This window comes from Amblyraja radiata, chromosome 7, assembly GCF_010909765.2.
Source record: "Amblyraja radiata isolate CabotCenter1 chromosome 7, sAmbRad1.1.pri, whole genome shotgun sequence".
NCBI classification, from domain to species: domain Eukaryota; kingdom Metazoa; phylum Chordata; class Chondrichthyes; order Rajiformes; family Rajidae; genus Amblyraja; species Amblyraja radiata.
The window spans coordinates 18,551,074-18,565,574 of record NC_045962.1 but is presented as its reverse complement, the minus strand read 5'-3'; the positions used below and the strand labels follow the sequence as shown (position 1 = coordinate 18,565,574).

Genomic DNA, 14,501 nt, shown 5'->3' with positions numbered 1-14,501 from the left:
ATGCTGGGCTTTTCATCCAAGTAGCTACAATATAAGGCAAAAAAAAAAATCATGCTCCAACTATACAAAACTGTGGTTAAACCACAACTAGAATTTGGAAATTTAGTTCTCTGACTGACACATCTAATGGAGGAAATATTGCTACAGTTACAGCTACGATTTAGATAGTCACATGTACCGAGGTACAGTGAAAAGCTTTTGTTGTGTGCTATCCAGTCAGCAGAAAGACAGTACAGTACATGATTACAATCGAGCCATTTACAGCGTATAGATACATGATAAGGAAATAACGTTTAGTGCAAGATAAAGCCAGCAAGATCTGATCAAAGATAGTCCGAGGGTCATAAATGAGCTAGATAGCAGTTCAGGATTGCTCTCTGGTTGTGGTAGGAAGATTCAGTTGCCTGACAACAGCTTAGTCTTATTATTGGTCTTATAGGAAGCTGTTTGGATTTTCTAATAACATAGAAAGGTCCCATTCAGCTCACTGAGTTCATGACACCTTTCAAGGACACATTCCCTTGGGGCCCATTCCCCCTCTCTTTATTTCCCCCAAACCTCTGCAGCCTACTCTGTATCGCACATGCCAGTCAACTCCCCTTTTATTTTTTCTTTGCTCCATTAACACACACTAAAGACCATTGTACGACACTTGATTCAGCTACTAGCATATCATTGGAATGTGGGAGGAAATCCCGGCGCCCAAAGAAAGCCAACACAATCATGGAGAGAATCTGAAACGTGTACAAACAGAAGCCGATTCAACCCAGGTCCCTGGAAGAGTGAGGCAGCAACATTAACTACTGTGCCACCATATTCGATGTTTTAATCAAACCTGATGCTTTTGGTTCATTTCTAATTGTCCTTGAGAAGGTGTGTTGCCTTCTGGGGTCACTGCAGTCCAACATAAACTTGTTAGTCCAAGCACTGCATAGATTTACTCGACATACATCCGAGATCCAAGGGTTAGATTACAGCAGTGATGACAGAAACCAATCTACTGGATTGAGAAGGTTATAGCTATTGATTGAAATGTTCAAGACGTTAAGGATAACTGATAGCAAAAAAAAATGTTTCCACTGGTTTGGGGATCTTGGTTATCTCTGATAACTAGAAAATAAGCTCAAAATTGTGGCAAGCAAATAGAAAAGCACAGATGCTGATTAAAAATGGAATTGCCTATATTTCTAAAGACTACAAGCTTTCATTTCTGCAATTTACTCAGGTTGTAACCACAATCTGATTCTTATTAGTCTATAATGTGATGATTATCAGGTAGTATCCATCCATGACAAATTAATTCCAGAGATATGCATTCAACTACAATCCTGTCAGTTTAAGATGTAGAATCTGGAATGCTCAGAAAATCTTTAAGCCCGTGGTATAATAAGTGAATTGGCTCAGTCCTCTGGGTTCCTGTATGTCGGAACTGATGCTGATAACATACAGTGGTCAGGCTTCCCCTAACAGAGCTTTTCTCAATACAATGCACACACAGGCACATCAATATCTCAGAAAAACTATCTCAAGGGAAATTGCATCTGTCGCAATCTGCTGCATCTTGCACAGTTCTTAAAGCTGCTAACCTACCGGTTGACTCCCCTTGAGTATGGACATTATAAGTTGTAAGGTTGGCAATCATTTGCTCTGAGGATGGGTATAACCCACTCACATTTTGAGGAAAATAAAAATAATTAAACTCAGAGATAAGGAAATGTTTAACTCCAGGTGCGGCAGATTGAGGGGGGTATTGAAAGCCAGACTGCCTGTAGTATGCGGCTGCCAGGTTCCATCCAATTCCTGACTGATTAGTGACAAACAACATACATTTAACATGAATGTTGAAAATTAGGTAATGTTCATAAATAACTGATGTACCAGGATATTCAGAATATGTGATATTCAGAATTCCTCATAATTGACTTCTAGGTAGTGGTTTTACATTTCAATGAATGTATTAAATTTGTTGTTCAATGACATGTTCAAATAAAAAAAAGTATTTCAAAAAATGAATTTGATTGATTGAAAGATACAGCATGGAAACAGGCTTTTTGGCCCAACGCCCGTTCACACTAATTCGATGTTATCCCACTTTTGCTTCCACGCCCTACATTCTCGGTCCAATCAACTTAAAACTTTGTACATCTTTGGGAAAGCCGGTGGAGAATCTGTGGAATTCATTGCCACAGATGGTTGGGGAGGCCAAGGCTGTTGGGTACTTTTAAAGCGGAGATTGACAGATACTTGATTAGTAAGGGTATTAAATTTAATGGGGAGAAGGCAGGAGAAGAGGGTTGAGAAGGAAAGATAGATCTGCCATGATTGAATGGTGGAGTAAACCTGATGGGATGAATGGCTTAATTGTGCTCCTATGATTTGTGAACTTATGAAACCACATGGTGACAGGGAGAATGCGCAAACTCTGCACAGACAACACCTGAGATCAGGATCAAACCCAGTCTCTGGCACTGTTTGGAAACCTCTTGTGCTGGGATCAATCTCAGCACGTACACAAAATTTGATTAAAGCAATGAGCAGACCTTGTACTCATATCACGTTTTAACAACTCTAGATACCACCTTAAACAGTTCACTGCCGATGAATTATTTTGATATCCTAATGAAAGTTATCTAACACATTAATTACTCTTTTCTCACTAATCTGCTGAGTATTTCTAACCTTTTATTTTGCTTTAGATTTTTTTCAAGTGCAGTGTTCTGGGTTTGAAACATTTTTGAATGTAAAACACTTAAAATTATTATAAAGGAGTTTGTAATTCTTCTATTTACGTTTTTAAGTCACAAAATTTGTATAGCAATTAGGCCTATGCAGAATTAATAAGATGACAGAGCAAAATTTGTTTCTATGACATGGTAGGGGAAATCTTCATTTTTACAGACAAGATGCAATCAATTCATGAAAAATATCCCCTGTGCCACTAGATGGCCAGAATCTGCACTACGATTTGGTAATGGCCACTGAGAGCCACCAAGGAGAAACTTGTGAGTGATATCACAGTGACAAGCACTGTGGACACTTCTCTATAGATAACAGTCAGGCTTGTTTGTTTTCTTGGAGTTGGCCATGATTGGTCATCTTCAAGGTCTCTGTGACCGAAGCTCTTTGTTGATGAGTATGGGTTCAGCCTGCTCCGAAGGCCTTGTTATATATTTAGCTAATGGCTGGCTGCTTCATCTTCTTGTAGGTCAAGAGTATTAGCAAGGCTGGACTGAACAGACGACTGTGGGATGGAGTTAAGGTTACTCGGAGACACAATCGCAGCTGGGAGTCTTTAAAATTATCCTTTCAGTGGGCATTGACCACCAATTTGTCCTCGATAAGTTCACTTCTGCTCCTGTCTCCCAGTGGGGGAGGGCCTTGAGTATTTGGGCCATAGATAGTCTTGACAGCACTGCAGAACTTATGCATGTTAAACTGCTGAGCCTCCAGCACTCTCTCCATCCACCATTAAGCCATATCTCTGGAGGCCTGACACAAAACGTCTGAACCCGATACTTTGCACGGAGTTCTATCACAGGAAGAGATTAGCACGATGACGAAGGAAAAGATTCAAGGATATGCACAAAATCTCTCTAAAAATAATGCTGCGCTTCCACTGACTCCTGGGAATCCTGGCCCCTGACCAGTCCACATGGAGATGAAGGATTCATTGCGGAATTTAAAAGCTTTTGTCAAATCACTGGGAACACAGAGAAGTCCTGTAAAAAGTAGTAGGGCTTTGGTAGCAAGGCAGCTCCTGCCCCATTCATGGAAGTGTCTGCGCTTCCCACTTCATCCTCATCAGTCACCTCAGAACCCACAGAATCACTCTGGAAGCATGTTATTCTTGATCCCAAGCGGATGCATAAGAAGGAGACTCAGGGAATCATACATCACAGAAACAAGTCCGTTAGCCAAACCTGCCCATGCTGACCAAGCTGCCCCATCTCTACTCGTAGTCCCAAATGTCCACATTTGGCCCATATCCCTCTAAACCTTTCCTGTCCATGTACCTGTCCAAATGCCTTTTACATGTTATGATAGTATGTGCCTCAACTACCTCCTCTGCCAAAGACACAAAATGCTGGAGTAACTCAGCGGGACAGACAACATCTCTGGAGAGAAGGAATGGGTGACGCTGACCCACCCCTTCTCTCCAGAGATGCTGCCTGTCCCACTGATGTTACTCCAGCAATCTGTGGCTATCTCTGGTTTATACTAGCATTTGCAGTTCCTTCCTATACATACCTCCTCTACCAGCTCATTCTATATACCCACCACCATCTGCGTGAAAAGGTTGCGCTGTTAATTATATATAATTAATATTTTTTAAATGTGAAGGACCTTGATTTATGAATGTTCCCTTTCCTTTTCCCAACATATGTGCCTTAGTTCCAGTGTGTAGTCCTCTGCTGTTTCTCTTGGGGTAATCTCTGACAGATCTGAAATAATTCTCAAAGGTACTGTACAACAAAATCATTTTGACCTCTCGTTGCCTGCCTGTAGGAAAGAATGACTTGCAGATAGGAATATTTCTGAACTGTGAACTCCAGTATTTCTGGAGTGAAACGATATTGGCAGCCAGCATAAAGTTATTTTGATCTTCAGAAATAGAAAGATTTTCAAGGTGCCCTTAAACTGAATGATATATAAAGCTGACTAGTACACCACCAACACAAGGAAGACTAATGCACAGTCATTGACAACCTTTCAATAGACCTCTTCGTAATAATAGTGTCACTTTCCTCAGCAATGATTCCATGTTAACTCATTAACAGCATTTCTGCAATAGGGTCTGGTGTTCCTGTTCATTGCTTAACGCGCAGATGATAAAAAAAATTCAGATTGATGTCACACATGTCAAAGGAAACCTTTGTGGGTTTTAACATCGTTCTACGTGTTTCTCCCGAAGCCAACAAATTATTGGGATGGTTTCCCCGGTATTATGACTCGTCATGAACAGGAACACCAGACCCTATTGTAGAAAAACTCTGTTTCTATGCAAGAACTCACCCATCAAAGGTTCCGTGACTCCAGTGAAATTAATGAGAATTTCGGGACTGCAGAACTGGAGACGTAGAAAAATTTAAGCTATTCTCTGAACAATGATTTAATATTATGGTTTAATATTTTAGATGGGGCTTCAACCTTTTCACAGTGTTATTCCTTTTAATTATTTACTTCCATAATGTCTCACCTAAAAACTGTTAATATCAATTATAAAGAAGTTCCATATGTAGCTCTGCATGTTGTCAAGGCCTGACTGGATGTTTCAGTGGGGGACCTATGTACTCTGCCACCCAATGTCCAGTCATCACCTGGAGATCAGGAGATGGGAGGTTTAGTTTTTAGTTTAGAGATGCAGGCCCTTCAGCCCACTGAGTCCGCACCGACCAGCGATCCCCGCACACTAACACTATCCAACACACACCAGGGACAATATTACATTCATATCAAGCCAATTAACCTACAAACCTGTACGTCTTTGGATTGTGGGAGGGAACCGAAAATCTCGGAGAAAACCCATGCGGGTCATGGAGATAATGTAAAACTCCGTACAGACAAGCAGCCACGTAGTCAGGATCGAACCTAGTGCTGTAAGGCAGCAACTCTACCGCTGTGTCACCATGCCGCCCTAAATGGCTTTGAGGTGGGGCGGGGGGAGTAAAGCTATCCCTCCAAACCCAGCACAGGTAAGCACATTCATGCAGGGTTACGAGTGACACATTGGTCCAACAAGGTCTGACCTGAAGATTTCGCACAAATAACAAAATAGACATTTTGTTAAAACAGCAAAACCATACATATCACAATGTTAGTGTTAATAACTGGGGCAGTGTCATAGTCGGCTCAATTGGTCCACAATATTCACCACATTTCATCATACAAGTTATTCCTTATACCTGACATATTTACCAAGCTTATCCTTGAATTTGTTGAAGAATTTTCATCCTGAAACATTATCTCTGTTCCTCTTTCCACACAGCATTATAGAACAAACATAGAACTTAGAACAGTACAAAAGATCGACATAAAATGCTGGAGTAACTCAGTGGACAGGCAGCATCTCTGGATCGAAGGAATGCGTGACATTTCGGGTCAAGAGTCTGATGTAGGGTCTCGACCCGAAACGTCACCCATTCCTTTTATCCAGAGATGCTGCCTGTCCCACTGAGTTACTCCAGCATTTTATGTATATCTCCAGTTTAAACCCGCATCTGCAGTTTCTTTCTACACATAGAATAATACAGCACAGGAATAGGCCTTTCAGCCCACCATGCCTTTGCCAACCATGATACTAAACTAAACTAAAGGTCTATATCCCTCCATTTTCTGCCTGTTCACGAGTGTCTAAATGCCTTTTAAACTTCACTATCATATCTGCTTCCAAAACCTCTTCTGACAGTATGTTCTAGGAAGCATTCTCTAGGCCTTTCCACTCATGGGAAAAGTCTCTATCTATTTTACCTATGTCACACATAATTGTATATACTATCAGGACTCTCTTCAGCTTCCAACAGAAAACCATCTCAGTTTACCCAACCTTTCTTTATTGCTCAGATTCACTAATCCAGACAACATTTTGGTGAGCCTCTTCTGTACCCTCTCAAAAGCCTTCACATCCTTTCTGTAATATGATGAACTGCATACAATACTCCACATGTGGTCTAACCTAAGATTTACAAAGCTGCAATGTGACATCCAGACTCTTACACTTAATGTCCTGACCAACGAAGGTGAACATGCCATAGACCTTTTTATCATTTAATTTTTCCACTTTCAGGGAGATATGGACTTGTAACTCAAGATCCCTCTGTCAATTAATGGTAAGGGTGCTGCCACTTAGTGTATACATACTATCCTCTTACATTTGACTTCCCAAAAGTGCAACAATTTACACTTGTCTGGATTAAACCGCATCTGACTTTCTTTGTCCACATTTCCAACTGATCTATATCCTGGCACTTCCTTTGACAACCTTCCTCAACAACCATAACTTTGCTGATTTATGTGTTGCCTACATTTTGATTGAAATTATTTAAATATATATAACTGAAGTTCCAGCATTGATCCCATTGGAACACTAATTGCCCAGTCTTTACAATTTATAGGGTGCTCTTTTAAAAAGGAAGTGAGGAGAAACTTCTTTAGTCAGAGGGTAGTTAATCTGTGGAACTCATTGCCACAGAAGGCTGTGGCGGCCGTCAGTGGATATTTTTAAGGCAGAGATAGATAAATTCTTGATTAGAATGTGTGTCAAGGGTTATGGGGAGAAGGCAGGGAAATGGGATTAGGAGGCAGAGATCAGCCATGATTGAATGGCGAAGTAGACTTGATGGGCCGAGTGGCCTCATTCCAATCCTATAACTCTTAAATCTATAATTGGTCATCACAACCACCTATGAGATGCAAAAATCTACAATCTAGCCGTTCTGAGTAAGTGAATGATTTGTGGATTCCTTGTAAGATTTATAGCCCGTGTTGATATATTTTATGATTTTGGAATCTCCTATAGCTGCTCTACCACCTGGAAGTACAGGTGATTACTTTTTTGGAAAGTGCCGTCTATTCACAAAATTATTTTTCACACTCACATGCCACTTTTTATGCATGGAATATATTGTACGAAAATTTTCATCTTCACACAAAGGGTTGTGGGTGTATGGAACAAGCTGCCCAATGAGGTAGTTGAGGCTGGAACTATCCCAACGGTTAACAAATAATTAAGACAGGTACATGAATAGGACAAGTTTGGAGGGATATAGACCAAACGCAGGCAGGTGGCACTGGTGTAGCTGGGACATGTTGGCCGGTGTGGGCAATTTGGGCCGAGGGACCTGTTCCAACACTGTATCATTTTATGACTTTCAGTAGAACTAAGATGCAGGTGGTAAACTGTTAGGAAACCCCCACGAACTGACTGACAATTGCTTGTTCTTATGGGCATTTCGGAGTATGGAGAAAAATGTGGCACTAGTTCCACTGCAATAGATGGTTTATAACCTCAAAGTGGGAAGAGGCATACCTGAAAATTTTTGGGGGGATAGAGTAGCAGAAAAAGAGACTAATGGGCCTGTCCCACTTAGGAGAATTTTTAGGCGACTGCAGGAGACTATGCAGTCGCCACATGTTCGCGGGTGGTTGCCGGGGAGTCACCTTCATGGTCGTGAGGAGTTCCTGCATTCTGGGAACTAGTCGCGGCCTCATTATGGTCGGCGTGAATTTTTGAAAAATTTTACATGTTGAAAGATTAGTGGCGACTAGAATGAAGTCGCCATGGAGAGTAGCGAGAATTCTCGAGCCGTAGGTGGGTTGCCAGGAGGTCCTAATGGGTTGCCAGGAGGTCGAAGGTTCTCTGAGGTTCTTGTAGGTTGGAGCCGGTGCTGACCGGTGAATTTCATTGGCTCATTGGGGAAAGTGTACGCTATTTCCATGGGACCACAAGACGCAGGAGCAGAATCAGGCCATTCAGCCCATCAAGTCGACTCTGCCATTCGATCATGGCTGATCTATTTATCCCTCTCATTTGGACCAAACGCAGGCAGGTGGGACTAGTGTAGCTGAGACATGTTGGCCGGTGTGGGCAAGTTAGGCCGAAGGGTATGTTTCCACATTGTATCTCTCCATGACTATATCTATATATTGCCCAGTTTTTACAATTCATAGAATCTTAATTAACAACATGCCTCTCAGAACACATCCCTTCTGTAATTTGAGGGCTCCTATTTACTTCAGAGTTCATATGTGCCTGTTACCAAAATTCATCCTTATCTGCATATAATTAAATTTTCCACAGATAAGTTTGTTCCATATTTTTTTTAATCATCTTTTGGCAAGAACCCCATGCAGCGTACTATGTTTTAATCTTCTTTGTATTATTAACTATATATTTCCCAAACCCATCCCTCCTTTTGATACTTCCATGGGCAGTTTCATTAGCTGTTGGAAAACATTTGGGATTGAAAATACATAGTTCACAGGGAGTTTACTAAATATGCATACCAATACAGGGCCAAAGGATTTAAATGTTTTTTTGGTTCCTCTTGATAATAATAAGCCATAGTCAGCAGATAGTTCAGTTTGCAATTGGCAACTAGACAAATAATTCGCGAAACTGGAAAATAACCCCACTTCAGAAGTATTTCTTTAGCTGTAAAATATCCAGAAATGTTCACATGATATGGTCATAAAAAGTACTTAAGAAGGAGAGTTTTTGGACTTTCCTTTAACTTAATGTTGGCCAAATATGGATCATATTGTAAGTGTAATTAAAAACGCCAAACCATATTGCTTCAAACTAGACAATTTAGTCCTAAGTATCAAGTCTGCCATTGATGTATGTATTAATATAGCTGTGGCTCAATTGGAAGCACTCTCATTGCTGAGTCAGAAGGTTGTGGTTTTGCCTCAGGGCAGGGAAATTGTCACAGCACATCATTCCATCAGCCGAGAAGGTGGGTGGACCTTCCCCCCCATCGACGAACTAACACTGCAAGGGCCAGGAAGATTCAAGATTCAAGAGAGTTTACTGTCATGTGTCCCAGATAGGACAATGAAATTCTTGCTTTGCTTCAGCACAACAGAATATAGTAGGCATGAAGAGAGCGGGTAAGATCATCTCTGACCACTCTCACCCTATCAACAAACTCTTTGAAGCACTTCCCTCTGGAAGGCGACTCCGGACTGTCAAAGCCGCCACAGCCAGACATAAAAACAAGCTATTTTTCCCATGAGCAGTAGCTCTACTCTACAGCCAAAAGTCTGCAGCCTCCTTGTGCTCTAGTATTTTATTTCATTCTTCACATGTTTAAATTATAATGCTTGATATTTAATTGTCTACTGTATATCGTGTTGTTACTTGCGAGCAAAGCACCAAGGCAAATTTCTTGTATGTATACATACTTGGCTAATAAAATTTATTCCGTTCAATTCAATTCAGTTATAGTCAGAGTGTCCAGTGCGGTAAAAAGGAAATACTTCCCGTTAGGGGATGCTATCTTTTGTACCAGACATTTAACTCAGGCTGTTTCATGGTGGATTTTGACATTTTCATGCTGCTATTCCCAAAAGCAGGGGCATTATTTCCAAAATCTTGCACAATATTCCTTTCTCCATCAATGTCACTAAATTGCCTGAACATTGTCATTTTGCTGTCAGTGGGAACTTGCTATGAGCAAACTGGCCATGATAATCCTTACATCAATAAGGTGACTAGTCTTCAAAAAGTACACCAGTGCATGTGTAGCCCTTTAAGTCACCCTTAAAGGGCAATATTTAAATACAAGTATTTTTGTCACCATGCTGAGGAAGCCCTACGAAATAGACACAAAGTGCTGGAGTAACTCTGCGGGGCAGGCAGCTGGAGGTTACCTGACCACCATCTGCAGTCCCTTGTTTCCACATCTTGACTGCTTTCTCCAGAGATGCTGTCTGACCTGCTGAGATACTCCAGCACTTTGTGCACTTTTGTGTACTTCTAATCCCTACATTATGGAGTACAGTGCATAAGTTCCATAAAATGTGAACCAGTGCTCGAATATGCTTTACACCCATTTCCTATCCCCAAGTCACTCATTCCTTCTACTCTTTCCCCTCACCCTTGTCCCATTCCACATATCCCTCTTTCTGGTTTTACATTTCAGCCATATTCTTCTGACACCCTGTTGGCTCCAGTTCACCTCTAACCTGTGTCACTTTCTCCACCCACCTGCTATTCAACACCACCCCCACCCCCTCAACTACTTGCCAGGCTTTGTCTGTCACCCCTCTCTTTTCCAGCTTTCTCCTCCCTCCCCCCCCCACCCACAATCAGTCTGAAGAAGGGTCCTGACCTGAAATGTCACAGGTCCATTTCCCTCCAGAGATGCTGCTTGACCAGCTGAGTTCCTCTAACACATAGAATCATAGCATCACTGCATGATACAGTTTGGAAACAGGTCCTTCGGCCCAACTTGCCCACACCAGCCAACATGTCCCAGCTACACTAGTCCAACCTGCCCGCGTTTGTTCCATATCCCTCCAAACCTGTCCTATCCTTATGCTGTCTAACTGTTTCTTAAATGTTGGGATAGTCCCTGCCTCAACTACCTCCTTTGGTAGCTTGTTCCATACACCCTCCACCCTTTGTGTGAAAAGGTTACCTCTCAGATTCCTATTCAATCTTTTCCTCTTCACCTTGAACCTATGTCCTCTGGTCCTCGATTCCCCTCTTGTTTACATACCCAATTTATTCTCATGATCTTATACACCTCTATAAGATCATACCTCGTCCTGCACTCCAAGGAATAGTCCCAGCCTCAATCTCTCCCTTTCGCTCAGACTACTCGACCTCTCCCTATAGCTCAGACGTTATGTTTTGCTCAGGATTCCAGCATCTGCAGTTCCTTGTGGCTCTTTAATGTTTCTGCTATGGACGTGTCTGTAGTTGCCACACTCCTGGGAGTTTCATTATCAAACCAATCCCAACAGCACTCCAATCCCAGCACATTACTAAAGTGGGAAGGGCTGGCGCACATTGCGCGGTGTTTTAACACAGAAGCCACCCATTCCGACCGATCAACAAGTTTGATCGCAGCGTGGAAGCAAACTAGCAAATGCTCCTTCCCCTTACACCGTGTCCCCCGGGTGTGTTGTACCTGCTATTGTGCCGCTGTCCGCGATGAGCAGGAGGAGGGCGGCGCTCAGTAGAGAGAGGAGCATGTTGCGGGTGGGACGGTCGCAGCCTGAGTTTGCAGCCTCGGTTTGTTTCTGACGGCTCGCTGACGATCCGTTTCTGCTCTCCAAAGTTTTCTTAAATAAGCTCCCACCTACTTCCGGCAGCAGGATGACTCCGTTTAGCTGGAATCCCACCTACTTGTGCGTCCCACCAGAAGTTATCTCACCCTGTGATGGAGGTGACACCCAAGCCATGACATACTTCGGTGCTGTTTTATACCGGGGTCAAAAAGTCAGTCAGGCGTTGTGCAAACAGCAGACTTTGTTCTCGAGAAATCACCACAGACATGCAACTTTATATTCGAGGACATTTATTATTGGCTTCAAGATCAGGGTCCTTTGTATCAAAGATCTTATAGCCACATTTAATAATTTAGTATCTGACATAATTTTTTTTATGTCACATGAATAAATCCCATGTTTTGTGTGGGAAGAGTCCTTTGTTTATGTATTATGAGCTCAGATAAATAGATTAATTGTCAGCAGGGACATCTAAATAAGATCTAAATCCGATTCTAAAATACTAGGAAATACAGCAGAAAGTGGGCAGATGCAAGGCAGGTGCAGTATAATGTGGATAAATGTGAGATTATTCACTTTGGTGGCAAGAACAGGAGGGCAGATTATTATCGGAATGGTGGCAGATTAGGAAAAGGGGAGGTGCAACAAGACCTGGGTGTGATTGTACATCAGTCACTGACATGCAGGTGCAGCAGGCAGTGAAGAAAGTGAATGGCATGTTGGCCTTCATTGCGAGAGGATTTGAGTTTAGGAGCAAGGAGGTCCTACTGCAGTAGTACAGGGTCCTGGTGAGACTGCAACTGGAGTGTTGTGTGCAATTTTGGTCTCCTAATTTGAGGAAGGACATTATTGCTACTGAGGTGGTGCAGTGTAGGTTCGCCAGGTTAATTCCCGGGATGGTGGTCTGACATATGATGAAAGAATGGGTCGACTGGGCTTGTATTCATTGGAATTTAGAAGGATGAGAGGCTATAGGATCTTTGCTTTGTATTGGTTGACAAAGTATGACAACAGTGTGGAGCAAAGATCTTATGTGGAGGGAGTAGGTCCACATGCCCGGCCTTTCAAGCTCATGTATCTTCTCCCAGAAAGAAAAAAACAATGTCCAGGGTGACAGGCATCTTTGAGCAACCGAGCAGAGAATTGCCTGAGAAGATTGGACATCATTCATGAGAACCTTCTGGAAGTGAAAGGCCTGGATATAGTGAATGTGTTGCGGATGTTTCCACTAGTGGAAGAGTCTGGGACCACAGACCATAGCCTCAGAATAAAAGTATGTACCTTTAGAAAGGAGATGTGGAGGGATTTATTTGGTCAGAAGATGGTAAATCTGTGGAATTCATTGCCACGCTTGGCTGTGCAGGCCAAGTCAATGGATATTTTTAAGGCGGAGGTTGACAGTTTCTTAATTAGTACGGGTGTCAGGGGTTATGGGGAGAAGGCAGGAGAATGGGGTTGTGAGGGAAAGATAGATCAGCCATGACTGAATGGCGGAGTAGACTTGATGGGCTGAATGGCCTAATTCTGCTCCTACAACGTATAAAGTTCTAGGGATGCACTATAAGAAATATGTGATTTGGTGGTAATTTCTTCCCATTTCACCACGGGCTCAGCACTTCCACCCAGTCCATCTTCACGATGCATTGCATCAGGAGGGTTGAGAGTATCAGCAAGGATGCCCATGGCTATTAGAGTCCTGAACCAATCATCTCTTTTATCCCCCCCCTTCCAGAGGTGTAGCCATGTGTTATTACTGTTAATTCTACCTCATTTGGTTATCCTGTTATTTCACTCTAGTACGTGTTTTACATTCCTATAGATTGCACTGCAATCTGTTTTGCATTTATTGTTTATAGTAAGCCTTTGTTTTAACACTCATCTTTAGAATGGAAGATAGACACAAAATGCTGGAGTTATGCCCCTGTCCCACTTAGGAAACCTGAACAGAAACCTCTGGAGACTTTACACCCCACCCAAGGTTTCCGTGCGGTTCCCGGAGGTTTTTGTCAGTCTCCCTACCTGCTTCCACTACCTGCAACCTCCGGCAACCACCTGCAACCTCTGGGAACCGCACGGAAACCTTGGGTGGGGCGCAAAGTCTCCAGAGGCTTCCGTTCAGGTTTCCTAAGTGGGACAGGGGCATTACTCAACAGGCCAGGCAGCATCTCTGGAGAGAAGGAATGGGTGACTTTTTGGATCAAGACTCTTCTTCAGATTATTAGTCTTTATAATGGACTTTGGTTATAGTTGAGGGACATATCAACGGCTGCCCACACCTTCCTCGCATCACCTGCTCCTCCCCGGCTCACAGCGCCTCGCCTGCCGCCTACAGCACTGGCTGCTCAGGCCAGCCCCTCTTCCAAGCCCCACCTTCTTTCACCACCGCCAACCCACACACTTCCTCGGCCGCTGCCAGGCCACATCTGCCGCCGCCGACCCTCACCTGAACTCCGGCCCACGCAGGTCACAACCATTGACTCTGCCAACCTTCTCTTCTCCAGCACATCAACTCACCTGGACACCCAGCTCAATTCTGGATCAAATGTAATACTGACACCTCCGATTTACCCTTCTCCCTCTCAAATTGTAGATTAAAACTTATCATATTATGGTCACTACTTCTTTTTTTTCTTTTTTTCTTTTTTGTATGGCTTTGTAAATATTTGATTAGTGTTCAAATGTAAATAATTTGGTGTACATATAGTGGCTGGTGTACATATGGTGTACATATAGCTGCTAAATTTGTATAAGATAATTACAAGCAG

General features: G+C 42.6%; 1 protein-coding gene across 1 annotated transcript in view; it reads right to left on the bottom strand.

Moving 5' to 3' along the window:
• The window catches only part of tfpi (tissue factor pathway inhibitor), a 64,618-nt gene extending 52,656 nt beyond the window's left edge, over positions 1-11,962 (bottom strand). Inside the window, exon 1 of the mRNA XM_033023797.1 lies at positions 11,637-11,962. Coding sequence (XP_032879688.1) covers positions 11,637-11,700 — 64 coding nt within the window. The 5' untranslated portion in view covers positions 11,701-11,962. The remainder of the gene's footprint in view (positions 1-11,636) is intronic.
• Positions 11,963-14,501: the final 2,539 nt, after the last annotated feature.